At 50.5% G+C, this 19,269-nt stretch overlaps 1 protein-coding gene across 4 annotated transcripts in view; it reads left to right on the forward strand.

Annotated features, from left to right (window-relative positions):
• Positions 1–220: 220 nt before the first annotated feature.
• Positions 221–19,269, forward strand: part of PBX1 (PBX homeobox 1) — a 126,602-nt gene continuing 107,553 nt past the window's right edge. For all 4 annotated transcript variants that reach the window (XR_010607311.1, XM_065648998.1, XM_065648999.1 and 1 more), the window contains exons 1-2: positions 221–1,211; positions 3,773–3,846. Coding sequence is in view for 3 of the 4 variants with exons in the window: in XM_065648998.1 (XP_065505070.1) it covers positions 1,021–1,211; positions 3,773–3,846 (265 nt within the window). In the remaining variant the exon portion in view is untranslated. The remainder of the gene's footprint in view (positions 1,212–3,772; positions 3,847–19,269) is intronic.

Here is a 19,269-nt window from a genome sequence, read left to right on the forward strand (position 1 = left end):
CGCCGCTCCGCGAAGGCCCTTCACCCTCCGCCCGGCGGCCTCGGCCGCTTTAAGGCGCGGGCGGGGCGCGGCCCCCGGCCCACCTCTGAACCCGGAGATTGACGGGCGGCCGCGGAGGAGGCGGAGCGGCCCGCGGGGGCCGGCCTTCCCGCTGCCGCCGCCAATGGGGCCGGGGGGGCGGGGAGGCGCCGCTGCCCCTTCCTCCCCCCGCCCCCCGGGCTCCTCCGTGCCAGTTTGAGGAGTCCGGAGCCGAACAAAAGCAGGCGGCGAGGGCCGGGAGCGGTGCGCGCAGGCCCGGCGGAGGGGGGGGCCCCGCTGCCGGCCGCGGAGCGGTGCGGGCCGCCAGCCAGCCCCGAGCCCGGCCTGGGGGTGGGGGGAAAGTTTGGAGCCCTCCCCCCGGGGCGCGGGGGGCTCCGCCGCGCTCCGGCCCCGGCAGCTCCGGCGCTGCCATCGCGGGTGGCCGCCCCGCTCCGCCGCGGCCGTTGCTGCTGCCGCCGCCTCCTTCTCCTTCCCGGGCGCAGTCCCTGCCCCGCCGGCCCCTGCCCGGCCGGCCCGGCCGCTGCCTCCCCGGGCGCGGGGCTGCGCTGCCCTGCTTTTGGAGTCGCCGCCGTTTCCCCTCCCTTCCCCGGAACCCCCCCCTTTCCCTCCCTCCTCCTTCCCTCCCTCCCTCCCTCCTCCCTCCTTCCCTCCTCCTCCAGCAGCCAAAGGGATTTTTTTTTCCCCGCTTTCTTTTCTCTCTCTCTTTTTTTTTTTTTTGGCATTTTTTTTCCCTCCTCCTCCTCCTCTTCTTCCTCCCCGTCGCGGAGCCGGGCGCCAGCGTGAAGGATAAATAAAAAGCGAAGAGGAAGAGGCTGGGGAGGAGGAGGAGAAGGAGGAGAACGGGGGGGGAGGAGGAGGAGGAGGAGGAAAGAAGAAGAAGAAAGCGAGCAAGAAAAGAAAGCGAGGAGCCAGGCGGCCAGCCCAGCCGCGCCGCTGCCGGCAGCCAGGGCAGGAGGAGGCGGCGGCGGAGCGGGGCCGGCGATGGATGACCAGCCGCGGCTGATGCACACGCACAGCGGGGTGGGGATGCCGGGGCACCCGGGCCTGTCCCAGCACATGCAGGATGGACCAGGCGGGGCGGAGGGGGAGGCAGGCAGGAAGCAGGACATCGGAGACATCTTACAGCAGATCATGACCATCACGGACCAGAGTTTGGACGAAGCGCAGGCCAGGTGAGAGCGGCGGGGGTTGTGTGTGTGTGTGTGGGGGCAGGTACCGGGGAAGTTTCCCCCGCGCCCCGGCCCGGCCTTTGTTGTCCGGCGGGGGGAGCGCGCCCAGCACGGGGTCCTGCTGCCGAGAAATTTGGGGGCCAAGAGGGGGGGAAAAAAATATGGGACTGGCTAATTTTTCCTTCCCCCCCCTTTATTTATTTTTTTTTTTCCCCCCCCACCTCCTAACTTCGTGGCGCTTTCCGTGGGTCGCAGCACCCCCATCCCGCTTCCCCCCATCCCCGCCGGGGCTCCCGGAGTGGGGCTCGGCCTGGCTTTTCCCAGCTTGTTTGGGGTGGGGGCTCATCCCGGGGGGAGGTGGTTGTTGGAGCAGGCTGGGCGTGCGGGGGGCTCTGCTTTGGGCACCTCCGAAAGAGGCACAAACTGCAACCCCCCTCTTTTTTTTTTTTCTTTCTTAGAGGTGTTAATATTTTTTAGGGTCCCATTGTGATGTTATATTTAAGGCCGTGTTTTTGCGCTTGGAGGATACACATAGAAGGGTTTTTTTTTCCTTAATTGCAGAGGTATTTAAGAAAAAAAAAAAAAAGCTGTAAAAGCCAATAACCAGATTGCCCCCAGCTGCAAGGAGTGCAAACCTAATACACACCTTCAAAGGTGCTGGCAAAAGTTAAGGGAGGGGAAGATAATAATCTCCAAATTGAAGGCACAGCTGAAGGGATAATTAAAAAAAAAACCCAAAACCAAAACAAAACAACTTGCTCCAAAATTGCCAGGGGTACACTTGAAATTTCTTCTGGGCCGCAGAGCTGCTAGGTTTGGTGTCCTTCCCCCTGGCATTCATGCTCCAAGCTGGAGCAGATTGTTAGAATACATTGTTCCTGGAAAAATGCACCACACGGCCCCATAAACTCGCTTAATAAGAACTTCCAGAAGGATAAAAGTACCCCCTGAACCTCAGCTTACATCCTCCTCACCTTCCCAGCTTGCATAAAGCTCCTGCTTACCAAGCAGGCTTGTTGCTGGGCTGATCTTATTAATTTTCTTATGTTCTTCCAGGAGCAGAGTAGCTGTTAGGAGGAAGAAATCATGCACTTTGTCCCCGGCAAGACCCAGGGCAGTGAGGTGATCTGCCTTCGGAAAGTTGCAGGAATTGTGTGTGTTCCTGCCTGGGTAATTTAGTGTAGTTAATCAAATCAATAAAACCAAAGCAGAACAGAGCTAGGAGAAGGTTTTATGGCTTTGCCTCGCTGGTCCTTGCTTCCTCACAGTACTTTCTATTGTTATTATTTTTAATTCCAAGTTGCCGAACATGCCGTATTTATCAGTGATGTTTGGCTTTGCATTTCCTCCTTCCATCCTACTATTGCATGGTTGTTTTGCCGCTTTTTTTTTTTCTTTCAATGAAGTTTTGGAAAGATGCGAAGTGCCGGTATTATTTATAAGAAGGCCCCTACAGCGTATGTATGGGATCTGTATATACCCAAATGTCTGCACCCATCTGGGTGTGCTGATAAGGGGATGCTGTGGTTCTGCAAGGGTATATACCTTTGAGAGACTTCATCAGATAGATAAATCTTTTTAACATGTTGTGGGTGGTGGGGTAAGTAGCGTGAATGTTTGCCAGATGTTCACATTGTCTTTGCGTGTAATTTTGGTTGGTAAACAGAAATCCCGTAACCGGCGCCTGATAGTAACAGCCCTTTACACAACTAAACCCTTGGCTGAATGATCATATGGCTTAGGAGAAAATATAAAATGATAGTGTTTCTTTGCCTCAGCAGGCTCATGGTGGGTTTTAAAACCACCTCCCCAACACTCTCCTTTCCTCAAAACCCACAGGAGAACAGTCAGCTCCGAAGTAACAGGAGCCGAAAAGAAAGGCATTGAATAGCATGCCCTTCCCTTCCCAGAAGCAGTGTCTGTGTTTTAAAATGTATTTACTGTCCTGATCGTAAAAAAAAAAAAAAAAAAAAAAAAAAAAAAAAAAAAATTAACACCTGCAAATAAGCTGGGTGCAAGTAGCACGGAGGCAGAGGAATGAGTTTCTCTCTCGGTACGTGCATCTCTGCGTTCCAAGTTGGGTGCCGAAATTCCCCGAATTCATAGCTCTAAGCAGAGGATGTTTCTAGTGCTGGGGCAAGGGGGTGGTTTATTCCCTCTCTGCCTTGCAGGACGAGCCTAATAAAGCACGCAGCTGTGTTTAATATCGGGGCTTGGGGACGGAGAGAGCCTGGTGCTCTCTGTGTATTGAATCAAGCAGTTGAACCGAACTTGGCTCCCAAAAGCTGCTGGTTTCGGCTTGCACCGGCGGTGGGAGCCGCTCGGTGGCAAAGGCGATTTTTCAAGCTGTTCCTAAATTGGTGTAATTCATCCCCTCTGCGTTGGGTAGGTGGCTGTTCACAGCACCGGAGCTGGAGTCCTGGCGCGGACGGTAGCGGGGCCAAGGGGACCCAAATGTGTTCCCCACACCTCTGGCGCCCACATGCCAGTGATGTGAATTTGGGAAGTTGTTCCCCGTGGTGACATCCTCACCTCACCCTCCCCTCTTTTCTTTTTCTCTCCAGGAAACATGCTTTAAACTGCCACAGGATGAAGCCAGCCCTTTTTAATGTCTTGTGTGAAATCAAAGAAAAAACAGGTAGGAAATCAATTCTGTATTATTTCTTCATTCTGCTCTTTGAGGGTTTTATTCCACCAAGTTTGCGGCCCCCCCCCTTCCACATGTAGCAGTATTTAAGTGGGGAGAAATAACTTGCTGGTATTTGATGCTTCTGGCAGTGCACTTGTGTGATGTGGTTTGTGTTTGGAAGGGAAAATACCGTGGTTTAATTTCTATTGTATAGCCTCTCTTTATTTATTGCTTTTTCTGAGGAGAAGAAAAAAAAAATCTAAACCTTTGCAATTTCTGTCTTGATTTAGTTTTTTCTTTAAGACATGGCACAGTTTAAAAAAAGAAAAAAAAAAATCTGAGTATGGAGTGTTGGGGGGGGAAAACCCAACAAAATGAAATTGTGCAGTCTTACTGCTATTACTATTCAGGTAAACATAAAGGTTTTGGTTTTTTACTTGTGGGTTTTTTTGTGTGTGCTTTTTTTTTTTTTAAAAAAAGGGTTAAAATGCTCTTGTCTGCCAATCATCCAGGCTAGCTCATGTAAGAGCGAGTTGTCAGTTGCCTTTAGTGAAAGCAATATATTAGATTGTTAGTTACTTTAGGGTACTGGTGTTTTATGGCATGGGGTGTTCTCAGGCTTCTAAAGCAGCTAATGGCATGAGAGCGTTGGTTCTGCTGTTTCCCACTTTCCAGACCTCCTACCATGTACTAACACACTTATAACACATCCCAGGGGGGCATTTAAATTTTAAAAGCAACAATTAAAAAATAGCAGTCATCAATCAAGGGTGATCTTAAACAACAGATGCTCAGGGAAGGACATTTAGCAACATGCACCACTTATTTATTTATTTGTTGGAATCGCTTTTTTTTTTTTAATTAAAAAAATGGGGGGAATGATGGAAATTTGGCCGGGGGGGGAGGTATTCATCTCTGCTGTTGGCTTTCTGAACCGTCCAGAGGTGATCCGTGGGCTTTTCCATGCCGATCTAGCTGCCTCGTTTTTAGCACGCTGCAAAGTACTTGACTTCTCCTCCCCCCTCCCCTTTTACAACAAGGACTGTAACAGTCAATAATTCATATCTAAACCATATAAGCAAGGGCATGACATGAATGAAAGTGACAATAAATATGATTGCACACCCCGTTGATATACATTGATAGTTACACATAAAAAGGGAACAGCTTTCTGAAACCTGAATCTGGGTCTTTTTCCTTTCTTAAATATATATATAAAAATATATATATAAAAAACCTCCTAGCATGAGCAGCTGATTGAAAATACAATTACTTGACTCTTGCAATATATATAAAATGACTAAGGGGCCCCTTTGTTAAACGTTGTTTGTGCAGACAAAGCGCGGACCGATGGCATTCGGCTCTGAGTCCTCGCGGCTGCCTGGCCGGGTCTGCCCTCCCTTACCGAGTCGTCGTAACATCGAGCAGCGGGTTCCATATGGGAACCTCCACACTGTTCATACCATGTAACGTGAGGGATTCTGCCTAGAGATAAATTTTTATGAGTGATTCTATAATCTTTCCCTGGGTGCCACGTCAAAAAAAAAAAAAAAGGAGCTATGAAGTTCCTTTCCCGTTTCCCTCTTTTATTTTGTGCGAGTTGAAGAAAATGTTTGCCTTTTCTCCGCGGGTATTTGATGCAGCATACGGTGCAGGGATACTTTTTGGCAGGGGAACTGATTAATCCCGGTTTGGCTTTTTTATCGGTGCAGTCGCAAAGGTAAAGGATGGGGAATCTGCTGGGACCAGACCTAGTGGGAAATCCAGGTGACCTCAGGGATGTCACGGGGTCCCGGGGAGGGATGGGAGCTGTACACATCCGTGGTCCCTGGGTGTGATAATTCCTCTCTGCTGAGTAAAATCAAGAGGGATGATACAGGGTGAAGCGTGCTGCTGGAAATAAAGGATATTCAGGTGTGAATGGAGGCTGTCTTACATTTTTAAAATTTAATTTGTTGCTGTTGGGCCTGGGTTACTTGGCTACGGGGCTGCTGTACAGAGGTCTCCGAAGAGGCTGAATCGAGATGGGTTTTGGAGCGTTGTTTATCTACCCCCAGATAGGTTTACGGTGAATTATTTTACTTTGCAAATTCAAAGACCTCCTCCCCTCTACCCAATCGGCATCCTCAAAAGTCACGCTTTCTAAGGGAGCAAATGGCCCGATGTGTTCTTATTTTTTTAATTTTTTTTTTTTTAGCTTATTACTTTGTGGGCCCAGTGCAGGGAGGAAGCTAGCCGTGTTTTTTCTGTGGCTGAGGATACGTCCTGCTTCTGTTTGCTTTCTCCTTCCTTGCGGGCAGCGGCGTGAAAGTTGAGCCAACTTCTCTCTTCCCACTTTCCACGTTGCTTCCCAGATTTTCGCACGTGCCGCGTTTGAAATCCTGGTGATCGTTTGTGGTCACTGGTGGGTGTTTGAAAGTGTGTGTGTACATCTTCCCCCCGGCGTTATGATGTGAAGAAATGCGCGTTCGGTTACCCTGCCGCCTGATTTAAGTGACTCCAGAGCCTTACGGAGACTTTACCACCGTCTCTCGCAACATTATGGCTAATATTTCATAGCGTTAACGTTGTCTCGAGCAAACCCAAAGTGTCCATAAAGTTCTTAGAAAAAGAGGTTGTCTGTGTTGGCCGAAGAGTTCTCTTTTGCACTTGCTCTTCAGTTAATTTAAAGCATTTATAAACACTTAATAATAAAAGCTCAGGGATTTCTCTTTTGTCTGCAATGTGGAGAGGATTGATTTTGGGGTGATGTCTGTTTCAAAGTACCAAAAGTTGAGAGGTTTGATCCGAGTGGGAGCACGTAACGGGGGGGAGAAATTGCTGCTTAAATATAGGTATAAGTTGTTGCCATTACATTTGGTGTGTTTTCACTTGCTGTTGGTCGCTTTGTTGCGAGGGAAGGGGCAGGACTGCCTTCAAATGGCTGGCTGGCTTTTTGGAATAATAATTATGGAAATGGGAGGCATTGTTGTCCTAAATACAATTGATTCCTCCGTCAATATGGATTGAAATCGGAAATAGCATTGCTGATTTATGAAAAGTTTGAAGGCAGAGGTAAGGATTCTGTCTTCATGGCTTTTTTTTTTTACCCTCCTTGTTTGTGTGTTTTTTGTGTGGTTTTTTTTTTTTTTACCTCTCTCTTGGTTTTTTTTGTTGTGTGTGTGTTTTGTGTTTTTTTTGGTTTTTTTTTTTAAGCTGTTCTCCGCATGAGCGGAATAGCTAAGCAGAAGAATCAGGCAAGGCACATGCAGACGTGGGGTCCTTGGATGGCAAACTGGAAAATATCTGCTGTCAACATGCAGCAGCATCTATTTCAGCTGCGAGCCTTTCCCAACTCCCATCTCGTTCGGCGGGGAGAGGCTGAGCGCAGGATATATGACCATTTAATCTGATTCCTCCTCCTTAAGAGCTTTTCCCATCGTTTCACTTTCTCTGTTCTTTTGGGGGAGGTGAGGGCATCGGGCAAATTCTACTTCGTAAAAAAGACCCTGACTTTGTATTTGAAATCCCCTGATTTTTATTTTCTTATCCATCTCGCCCTTCTGTGTTGAAGGAATTCAGGTTTAAAAGAAAAATGACGTACCACCAACTGGAGGGGGAATTTACAAAGTGGAATATTTCTAGACAGCACTGATTAGCTGTGCAATTGTTGTTGAATAATGGGTTTGGTTTTTTTTTTAATTTTAGAACATAATAGCTATATAAGGTGCCTCTTAGCTACCTTTCCCTGTTGCATTATCTTCAGCAAACTTAACTCAAATCAGATCTTTGGAGGAGGTAGGATTTTTTTTGCCCTTCTTTTCTTCCTTAACACCCCTTTGTTCTTTCCAGCTCTGTGTTCAATTAACACCCCCATCACAGAACTGTAGTGGTTTTTTTTTTTTAATGTCTGTTACTGTATTTCACTTCTGACACCTCTCTTATTATTCTTGCCTGCTATTTCTCTTTAATATAGCAATTACAATATGGGGTTTCTTTCTTTTTTTCTTCCCCCCACAACTAAAGCCCCACAGCAGTGGCACGGGGAGAAGAGGGGCAGCCATGTGCGAGTATCGCTGGGGTTTTTGGGGTGCGGGGAAGGGCCGGCAAACCCAAGGCCCCTCCAGTTAATTTGGTTTTTTTGCAGGGCAGGATGGGGCAGCTCACTTTCCTTCCTCCCTCCCTCAGCCCCTTTGCTAGGCTTTCAAACCCTGCCCTCCCTCTTACCCTGCATTGCCACCGAGGTTTCCCAAGGCGCAGAGGAGAGTCGAACACCCTGGTTTGAATTCCAGTGTAATTCTTGCACCTAAGGCTTCATTCTGCTTCTGCAAAAGCTCATAATGAAAGTATTTGCGATCAGGGTCCTCGCTCTGCTCTCAGCAGGTCCTGCCCTTCAAAGGGGAGGAAACCTTTGCTTTGATTTTGTGTTTGTTTTTTTTTTTTCTCTCCAGTGGAAGGCTTTGAAGGCAGAAGTGATGGTTCTCTCTCCCAGCCCGGCAGGGTCTGCCAGGTCCCTGGAGGGGAGCAAAACATTTTGGGAGAGCAGGGCCTCCGTCTGCCCAGCACTGCCCAAGGAAGCCTCTGTGCAGCTCACAAATAAATTGTTTCCAGAAACCTGATGTCTTTAAGGGAAAGGAAAGAAGAGAACGTGCAGGGAGCTGGAAGATGGGGATGGTTTGGGAGGAAAGGCAGTGTCTGGGAGCCCTTGGCTTGGTGGAGGGCTGTGTCACTTCCAGAGGAGCATCCAGCTCTGGGGACTGGCTGGGAGGAGACGGAAACCAGTCCCCTTGATGGGAAGGGGGAACATGTCCCCGTAAGGTCCTGGTGGCTGAAAGGAGTCAGGTCCTCAGAGTTGGACGTGTGTCACTGCAGAGAGTTCTTTCTCTGGACTTTCCTCTTCCAGTCCTATGTTGTCCATCACGGATCTGGCGGGGATGGACAGCTTTGGAGGAGCGTTCTTGAAGAGAGATTTCTCTCTTTCCTTTCTAATTTTATATTTTTCTTCCTCTCCCCTGGTAGCATGTGGTTGGAGCTCTTTGAACGGAGCAGGCTTGATTAGTTTAATCAAAATTGGCCTCTTGCAATCCTCCAGGGGAGGAGGTGGGAAGCACAGGGCTGCCAGTGGGCTCTTCCTCCCACCTCCTCCTCCTCGGCCCTGCCAGCGAAGTGATGAAACCAGGCCTGGCTCTGGCACAGCGTTACCGCTCCTGAGGGACTGCCCAAATTGTGTTTGGTTTTGTTTCAAGGTTTTTTGGTGGGTGCCTGATGTCGAGTAAACTTTGCTGTGATTGTAGCAGACCGGGAGGATGCTCTTGGAAGGTCTGGTGGGTCCCATTGCTCCCAGCCCTATCTTTTTGCACCTGGGGGATGGATGAGCAGATCCCATGTTCTCGAGTGTTCCAACCTTTGCTTGCACCAGCCTCCCCAGGTTTTGGGTAGTGGTGGCCGTTGGGTGCATGTGTCCGGGACAGGAGGGTGCTTGGAAGGTGCCAACTCTTAGGATGCTGCCCGCTGATAGCAGCAGACAAGGCACGGAGGAGAAGGTATCTTCGTGTTCAATTCGTGCATGCCAGAAAACTATCTATATTAACCAGATGCATGCGTAAATAAGAGCTAACCAGAGCATCCTTTTATATGAATGTTAAGTGTCTTCCCCACTGCCGTGGGTCTACGGTCCATCTCACCTCCGGACGGTCTTGGCAGCAAAGTGTTGTGGGTGAGTCCAGGGAAAGAGATCTTGTTATCAGGCCTTGTAGCTCCAAACAAGAAACTCAAAAGGTCTTTCAGACCTAAATTTCTCCAGGGAGAAATAGTTCAAGTTCCCTTATTTGAGACCTGCAGAGGGATTTCCCCCTCGGAGCACTGACTGTCTGCGAGCAGAGCTTTTCTAAACGATCTCAAATGTTAGATTTATTCCTGTTAGCAGGCTTGCGCGCTGCGTGCCGGCCCTGGGTTTGAGGGCAGTGGCTGTAAACAAAACGCTGAGAAACTCTGAGACAATTTCATCATGACTTTCCCCCCCCCTGCCACCCCCTACATCACAAGGAGATTACTGCATGCAGCAATTCTTTAGGGGAGCAGGCTGGTGGTTTAAAGGTAAATGGTTTAGTTTGCAGTGAGATACACTAGGCTATGCTGCTGCTTCTGCTGAATCAGAGCCGGGGATTTTGCTGGGGAGAAGGGAGGAATACGGGATTCCTCCCCTGCTTTTGGTTCAGCACCTCATTCCCCAGTTCCTCCTTCAGTCTGGGAGCTGTTGCCTTCTCTGCTGATGAAGCCCTGCAAAGGGTTTAACCCTCTCTTGGAAATGTGCTATTGCTCTTAAGCATTTTACTATTTTTTTTTTTTCTCCTTCCTACACTTGGGGTGCTTTGGGAGGCAGGAGAGCCCGTCTTGTTTGCTCTGTGCACTGGTAGGTGCTTTGCAGCTGGTGCAAAATACCAGGTACTCAACGGGAGCAGGGGGTGAGTTTGTGTCTGAAGTGATTATTCCCTACCCTTTATTTATCTATTTATTTATTTTTATTCCTGCCTTGCATTTTTCCTGTACAAGCGAGTTTCACCCTCCTGGTAACATGTGCTTTGCTTTGTTTTGGGGGTTGCTGTGGGAGAGGAGGGTGACACAGCCCTGGCTCCACAGATGCTGGAGCAAGAAGCCCTGGCTGGGCTCTGCACTTCTGGGCTTAATCTTTGAGCTTTTGGGTGCTGGGCAGGGAGAAGTGATGCTCCGTTGCGCTGCAAGAATGTGCACTGGACAGTGCCTAGCACAGGGGGACTCAGCGCTGGGTTGGGGTTTGGGAGGAGGTAATGTGATTTACAGCAGTGGATCTGGTTAATAATCTCCAGCAGCTTCTGTATACTCAGGGGCTGCTCGTATTCCCAGCCAGGTGTTTGCAGACCGGATCAATATGGCCCTATTTGCATGGGGCTGTCCATAATCTAATAAAACAACCTCAATCTGTGTCCTTTGCTTTCCCCAAACATCCACCCAGGGATGATCCCGCTCTGGTCAGACTGGAGAGCGTTCTTTGTGGTGGGAGAAGCTGCTTGTGAACGGTGCCCGGCCTCTGGGCTGCCAGCCGGGAGTCACACGTGGCACCCCAATGCTGCCGGGGGGTACCGGGTGCTTTGGCTGTACCTTCCACCAGCCCCAGGCTGCACGAGCGTCCCTGCTTTTTGGGCTCTCGGGGTGTTTGTAGGTGCCACACGGTGCTTTTGCAGACCGCCACCTCCCCGGCGTGCATTGGAATCTGGAGTTTTCCATGAAATTCCTCCTCTCACCGTGTCGCCTTTGGGGAGCATCTGCTGGGAACCCCGTTTGAAACCAAAAGTGATGTTTTTGCGGACTGGGCGGTTGTCAGCTTCTGCTGAAAATTGTCTCAGAGGTGTTGCGTCCCCCGGCGACTTAAATAATACAAGGTGGCAGGCGGTATAGGGATAAATGACAGAAAGCGGTGGCCTGAGGAGGCTGTGGGCTGAATACATGAAAGCGTGGCGGTGTCAGGCCAGCAGCGGGGCTGGGGAGGAACTCGGTGGTGCTGGGGGATTGCTCGGGCTGAAATTATTCGTTTGCAATTCAGAGAGAGAAAAAAAAAAAAAAAGCACCGAAGAATTAAATCTCTTGACCTTGTGTTTGTGAGCCCTGCCACTGTATGGTTTTTTTTCTTTTTGTTTATTTTTTTTAAGCCAGAACAGAAAGCCACCTTTACCATCTCGTTTTCGAGGTGGCAAAGCCAGCAGCCCGGTGGAGGGGACGGCTGCTGAGGAGCTGTGTGCCGGCGCTGCTTCTCGGCGTTTTGGGGAGGTCGCCAGCAGAGATAATAGAAATCCCCTCTGACACCTTGAGCGAGCAGCACGTTGTCACCATCCTCTCCCTGCCCAGCCTTTTATTTATAGGAGAAGCCTTACCCAAAATAGCTTTTTTGCTTGGCCTAAGCTCACAGGCTGCTTCCCCCTGCCTTGGTTTTTCTTGTTTCGTGTTTTTTTCTTTTTTCTTTTTTTTTTTTTTTTTTAAATATACTGATAAATTGAAAACCCTCGGAACAGCCAGAGCTGTGAGGAGCTGCACTAATCTAAAATGATAACTTTGCCATTTTACTTCAGCCCTGGTGAAAAATGAGCAGAGCTGCGTTTGCAAGTGGGATCAGCCTGTCTAAATGCTGGTGGCTGGATTTTTGTTTTCTCGCCCGAGTGCAAGCTCAGAAACTCAGTTCATCATTTCTACGTCCCATTTTCGGTTTCACAGGCAGCGTTTTGTAATGCCACGTTTGGCCCAGCCTGGCTGGCCTGCCTGTCCTCGTTATCAGAAGAGGAAAATCAAGTTTCTCTCCTGGTTGGATAACATTTTCGAATTCCAGAGTGATGTTGATTAGCAGAATTAGCAGTGGCAGGTTAACTGGCAAAAATACCCTTCCAGTTGTGAAGTGTTCATTGCTGGTTGCTGCTCCTTTCCCAACTCCAGCGGGTCCTGATCCTGGACATGTCTCCACAGCACGGGGATTTTTCTCTCTTAATTCAGAGCGACCGTTTCCTTTGATATTTGATATTTACAAGGTTGGAGCCAAAATGAAAGCGAATCTGCCCATAACTCTTTGAAATGTGCCCTTCTAATTTCAACATTAATGTTTCAAAACCCAAGCTGCTGGTGGGTGTAGGCTTGCTTGTTTACACACATCATATATATATATTTTTTTTTTTCCCTGTGCAGTGGTCTCTGGTGAAACATTATACAATACCTGGAGCCTCTGGGTCTCTGGCTTTAAGCTTTGAATTTGGCTTTCAACTCTTAAGCCTGTAAGGTTAAAAGGTTGCAAGTGTTTTAACTTAGCGTTTCTTGTTTGGGAGGGGGATGTTTATAAGCAAAATTATTATTGCAAATATTGCAGTAATATGGTTATTGCAAATCTCTAGACAAATGTGCAGTTTACAGGCTAAAAGAAATGAGTTGGAAGGAGTCACAGCCCTCAATCCTGACTTTATAGCACAGGACACAGCCTCCCCAGTACGTTTTGCGTGAAGCTCGTGCTTTTCAGCAGGGCCTTTGATCTCGCATAGGAAGGTTTGCAGGCAGTGGTTCGCGCTCCCACCACCTTGGCAGAGGTGGTGTTTTGAAGGGGTGTGTGACCCTCGCTTTGCAAGGGGTCACCTCTTTATTTCTGATCTGAATTTTTCGAGCTTCTGGCTGCCGCGTTGTGCGTGTGCCTGCTGAGAGCGAGGAGCCTGCCGCGGCCCTGCGTGTCCGCTCCGGGGGGAGCAGGTGGCAGGAATGGTGTTTTCGGCAAATGTATTATTCCCCTGGAAAATCTTGGCTGTAAGATCTGGTCAGCAGATGTGAAGTGTCGATCGGTATTGGTGGCGGGAAGGGCAGTTGCAATATACTTCGCTAATGGAGAAAACCCGAGCAGCGATTCTCTGATTTACGCTTTCGGCAATGTGAAATGAAGCCGTCTGGAGCGCTTTGCTCCGCAAGCTCTTAGCAGACTGCTTCTTCCTCCCTACTTCATGCAGAATTTTCCAAAGAGGCTGTTTATCAGCTCTGTTGCTGGGGGGGGGCATGGAGCCCCTTAAATGCATCTGGAGGCACAAAGCATCACGCGTGGGAGCAGGGAGTGAGCAGTGCCCGCCCTAGCTCGCTCCAAAGCCCTGGTGCAATTCTGTCCCCAAGTGGCTGAAAAGGTCATTTAGTGCAATAACAAGCATTTAATTTTTTTTTTTTTTTTTTTTTTTTTTTTGCACTCCCTCAAATAGTCAAATTAGCATCCTTCCTCTGCTACAGGAGCTTCTGGAGGAGGCATCCCAAGAAGGATTATCAGCAGGAGCGCCCGGGCCCGGGCTGCTCGTCTCCCGAAGGTCCTCGGCTGCTATTTGCACATCCCGGGGTCTGACTGTGGCTGCCATTTCCCCCGTTGGGTGGAATTTACTTTCCGCCCGGCGAGGGCATTGGGTAACATTTGCGCACCTGGGCTGCTTAAGCTGCGCGGGGGCTGAGGGGATGTGGTGGAGAAGGTCATGGGTCTTTGCTTTCCTTACAGGCAGGAGGGAGTGGGGAGAGCAGCTGGTGGGTACTGTGTCCTCCACCTAGGCAGCGAGTGGAAGGGGGAAAACGATGTTATTGTAGCGTGATGGTACTTGTGCAACCATGTAGATCCTGCTCTGGTGGACGTGGGGTTGGCCCTGGCTGTGGAGAGCTCAGACCCTGCTCGGTTTCCTCTTGTGGAGGATGGATCTGTTGGGCGGTGTGTGCTTGGGTGGGTTTTATTGTGGCCCAGGGTGCTGTGTTTCCATTCTGATAGGTTTGCAGTGTGCAGCCTGGGGTGGGATTTCTCGTTAGAAATGGCTCTTTTGCATCCAGGTCTTGAAAGCCATGGGGTAGGATGACCCGTGCAGTAGCACGGTGGCATGGCTGGAGGTTTAGGGAGACTTCACCAGGGGCAAACGGGGATTGTTTACCATGAAAAGCCCACAAGCAATATGAACTATGAGATAAGACGCAGTGAAGGGTGGTGGTTACAGGAAGTCTCTGGTCTTTCTGTGCTCCTGAGGCAGGTGGCAAAGTCCATGCGAGTGGAAAGACAGATTTTTATTTCCCTTTTTCTGCCCTGTTTGGTTAGGCCTTGGAGACTTCCTCTGGCAAAGGCAGCGTGCTTGGGGGAACGCGGGCCAGCGCGGGTGAGTGCCGGGGCTGTCACGGTGCGGTGCTGCCAGCACCATGCCCGGTCGGAGCCGCGGGCACAGCCGGTGGAGCCTGGTGCTGCGTGCCTGGGCACAGGGGCGGTGGATGGACCTGCTGCTTCATCCTACATAGGCTGCGATTGAGAAAGGAGCTGTGCAATGAGGAGAGGTGCCTGTGGTTTGTGTTCGAAAGGAACTCCATTAGGATAATTTTTAAGCTCCTGTTTAACCAGAAGGCTGTCTGCTGATGAAAAGGGAAACTGCTTATGCAGCAGGTCTCTGCTTATGCTGCCTGCTCTCTTCCAAGTGCCTTTTGCACCTTTTCTTTTTTTTTTTTTTTTTTTTTTTGGTTGCTTCACCCTTCAGGGATGCCCAGAGGTGGCCGGGCTCCCATCAGCACTCTTGGCTAGTGATGTTCTCCTCCCTCGGGCAGCTCTTTCCAAAGATCTCATCAGCTGCTTGCCCATCACACGTAGTCAGCAGCTTGCTGCCTTCTTGCCGTACCTCCTCCCTCTGCACCGGCACCGGTGCTGGGTCTGACCCCGCTTGGTGATGCCCTGGCAGGCTCCCGGGGAAGCCTGGCCCCACGGCTCTCTTGGGCTTGGTGAGGAGTGTGGAGGAAACCTAAATGAAGAACAAATGAGAACCATATAGAGACAAATGGGAATCAGATTTAGGAAGCAGACGAGACAACCCTTTGGAAGGGGCAGGGGAGTTGTTTGCTTTAATCAATCTCCTTGGGTTTCAGGCAATAATGAAGCAGATTTGTTTTCTTTTACATTCTCTTCCCCCAGCCCCCTCTTTTCCCTCTGTGCCTCTTACTTGCTGTTCTCAAAATAGCCCTGGATCCAGCAGCACCAGCATCTCTTCCCTGGGCTCCCACCTTCTGCAAGTGAGATTACTGGCCAATCCAGCTGACATCTCGTCTGGTTTTTTTCTTTTCTCCTTCTCTCTGGTTCTCCCTCTTGGGAGCTTGTTGCCCTGGCTAGGGTGCTGGGGATGGGTCCATCCCGCCGCCAGAGGAGTTTTTTGGACTTTCTGGAACAAGTGGTGGAGTAAACTCACCCAAACGGGCTGAGGTTTTCTCTGTGGAGTCGATTTGTCCTGGCATGCTCCACTGTGTAATTTAGACATGTTCCCTAGGGACTGGCCGTGTTTCTCCTTTGGAGGTCTTGAGCAGTGCCTCTGAGATGCTCGCGTGTTTTTCTGGGACATAGTGGTGGCTGCAAGGGAGGACCTGGTCTCCATGGAGAGGTGGTTTCCCTGCAGGAATGTGCTTCCTTCCCCTTCCTCCCTCTCTTCTCCCTGGTCATGGTCTTGGTGGGCAGCAGGCGGATCTTGGGAGGGCTGGGGCAATATGTAGCTGTGGGTCAATGAAGCCTTTGATCCCTTCCACTTCCAAGCATGGTGAGTGATTCTCTTCCCAAGCCGAGAGGCCAGGGTGGAGCTGGGTTTCGAGGTTCCCGTGACCACCTCTCCATCACCTGCACTCAGCACCGTGCAAGGAATGAGTTTCTCCTGCCTTGAAGAGGAATGTGTGTCCTGTCTGCTGCTGTGTGCCTGGTCAGGGAGGTCTCACTGGTGCCTTCTACAGCTGGGCAGCTCCTGCGTGCGGGGCCGTTGTGTGTCCCAGGCAGAGCTTTCTCATACAGACTTGGTTTTTGATTTACTGGTGGCTACTAGAGAGACAACGGATCTGCGGTAACATCTAGCATCTTCTACTGGATTTCAGGTGCTCTCCTGGGTGTTGTTACTCACTTAACCTCTGTTTTACGTAGGATTCTCCATCCTGTGGAGTAAGTTCACCCAGTCTACTGGGATGTACTGGGAGTGGTGGTGGTGAACAGCCTCCAGTATGACCCTTGGGTTTCCAACTGCTTGTCCCTCAGGCAGAGATTTTCAAGGTGGCGGAGCCAGAACCGTGTTTCCACCCAGCCTGTGGATCCCCTCCCGTGTGCAGTGGGCGATGGTGATGGGCTGGTTTGTGCGGGACACCCTTCACCTCCAGCGCTCAGCAGGTCTCTTGTGAATGCTGCAGAACTGCACGTACAATTGCAATCATTTTCCTTTGTGGCTCGGCACATCTTGTGCATAGGCTTTGCCGAAAAGCCTCACTGGAGGCTGTGTCGGATCCCGGCGCAGGCATCTTAGCTGCTTGGCAAGAGCCATTCGGGAGGAAGTTTGTGGTGGCTTTGCTGCCCAGGAGGGGCTGATTTAATGAACGTTTGTAAGACTACCACAGGGCTTTCCAGTTGCAAACTGGTTTGGCTTTGCTCTGAAAAGCAGTGAAGGAGCTGAGCGTGCTTTGCAGTGGCTTTTCCAGGCCCCTGAGGTCTGCAGGAGGGACGATGCCTCCTCCCTTGTTTAGCATGGCAGAAGTCATGGCTGTAAACCTTCACCCCGGTGTGTGACTGCTGTGGGCAATTGTCTCCTCCAGCTCAGGCAGGTGGGTGTCTGGAGGGCCAGGGGAGCACATGGGTGCTTTGGTGCCATGGATGCACCCCAAAACTCCTCATCCTGCCCTGCGTTTCATCTTCCCATGCTTCCAGAGAGGTCTGTGCGTACGATGCTTCTTGTTACTGCCAGGAAACCTCCCTATAACTGTGCCACGGTGGGGCTTTTTAAAAAAAATTTCATTTTATTAGGAAATTCCCATTTGGTTGCTTTAAAAAGCAAGCCCTTGTGGCTGGCCCCTGGCCCACTGCTAACAGATTTGTTTGAGAAAAGGCTGCGTTGGCATCCTGCTTTATTGAACATGCCTCCTGGGAAGGCGGTTTGAATATCCTTCTGTCTCCGCGGAGCAGGGAGCTCTCAGGACTGCCTGCCGCCATGGGGATGGGGAATGCTCTCCCTCCCACCCCTTCCCCCTTGTTCAAGCCTCCCTTTTTCTTTTTTTTTTCTTCTTTTTTTTTTTTTTTTCTCGAAGGAGAGAGAGCACTATGCACGGTGCGTCCCGCTCCATGCGGCTTTTCTCTTTCCCCATGGAGTTCATCCAAAGTTCGTATCCAGACGATGAACAAAGTAGCTCAGACCTTTTCCTGACTCCTCACCCTTTGTCCTCATCACTTAGTGACAGACAGGAATCAAATGCCACAGACAGGCTGACGGGACAGGGCTGTGTGAAAGTCCTTGGAGGAGGAGGACTAGTGGAGCAGCGCTGGGTAGGTGGGGGACTCATGTTTAAACTCTTCTCCCCCTCCCTGGGTAAAGAGGAGAGCTGCTTTTGCTTTGAAGGCCAGAAAAGAGATGCAGTATGTATATATATATATATATTTTTTTTTTTGGCAGAAACCGGAAAAATTTTTAGCGACAATAGACGTAGGGAAGAAGGACCGGATGGCGTTACCCTCAGTGTTTAGCTCTGGGTGTGCCTCCCGTCGGGAGCAGGGGAAGGAAGGGGCTCCAGCCGCGAGGGATCGGAGGATGCAGTGGGCTTGTTGGAGGGCAGCGTGCGCAGGCTGGTTCGGCTGGGCAGATGCCCAGGTTTGGGCTACCACTTGGTTCAGCCTGTCAGGAAGGGAAAGGAACAATTTAGCCTGTTAGTTCGTTAGCACTTGTCTAACTCATTCATCTGTCAGAACTGGGATGAGTCCCGATGGGTATGTATTCCTCTCCCAGATGTTCTCCCCACCATTCACCTTCTTTCCTTTTTTTAATGAAAAATAATGTCAACCAGAACGTCTGGAAGTCCCAGATGGAGAAAGGATGGCAACACCTCACAGCAGAGATTTTGTGGGGGCTTTTGTGGAATCTAGGTTGGCTGTAGCACCAAGTTTGGCAGATTTGGGAGGATAAGGATCTCAGGCCTCCGTGCAGAGGAGGTCTCCATTAAATGTGTGGTTACCATTTATTTGCTTGGAGTTGCTTCTCAAGAGGCGCTGCGATCCTGCAGAGACATGCTGGTCCAGGGCTCCGCTTCCGTCCTGGATCTTCTTGTGACTGAAAGCCTCATGTCTGTCTCTGGAAAACAAGGACTTTCCCCTTGGTCTCCTAAGGGGATCCTCTTGCTGCAGACAGTGGTTGCAGTCTCCCATATCATGTTATCTCTAAAACCTCTGGAGTGACTTCCAGGGATGTGGTGCAAGGCAGGGTTGAAGGCTTCACCTCCTTGGGGCCACCTTGTTGGCGGGGAGATGCGAATATCCCTTGTGTACACAAACTCTGTGCCTGGCTTTTGAAGCATGGGTATGTGACTGGGCAGGGAGGGGAAACACTGCTGTCAGAAAAGGACTTGCAAAGGAGCATTTGCGTTTTGCCCTTAAATCCTGGGGAGTGCCCTGGAAGCCGTGGGTGAGAGGAAGGTCTCTTGGATTTGGTCTGCACGTGGAGTGAGCGTGCTCACGGCTTAACCAAGCAAGAGCAATGTTGTGTCCTCTGTTGGCAGAGGATAAACCAACTTGCTCAGCGAGTCCCAGCACTGAGCAAGGTGCTGGGGTGACCAGCTCACCCCAAGGCATGGCAGGATGAGTCTTTGTCCCCAGCCCTGGCCGCGGTGTCGCACATGGCTCCGGCTGCCGGAGCTGCTCGCCGGGGTCACCTTGGAGGCAGCAGGAAGGGGCTGGGGAGGTCCAGGTTTTGTCCTCTTTTGTTTGCTGATTTTTGCAGAGTTTGCTGATCTGGGCCCTGTCCAGCTCTTCTGACTCACAGGAATCAATCTCACGAGTCTCCTACATCCTCCATTACCTGATCCCAGTGCTTCCCCGCGCAGCAGCCGTGCAGGGAGCTGTGTGTTTGTGCAGCTTGTGTTGCCGCGGCATGTGGGAAGGGACCGGAGCGCAGGTCT

Source organism: Caloenas nicobarica, chromosome 20, assembly GCF_036013445.1.
Source record: "Caloenas nicobarica isolate bCalNic1 chromosome 20, bCalNic1.hap1, whole genome shotgun sequence".
Lineage (NCBI taxonomy): Eukaryota > Metazoa > Chordata > Aves > Columbiformes > Columbidae > Caloenas > Caloenas nicobarica.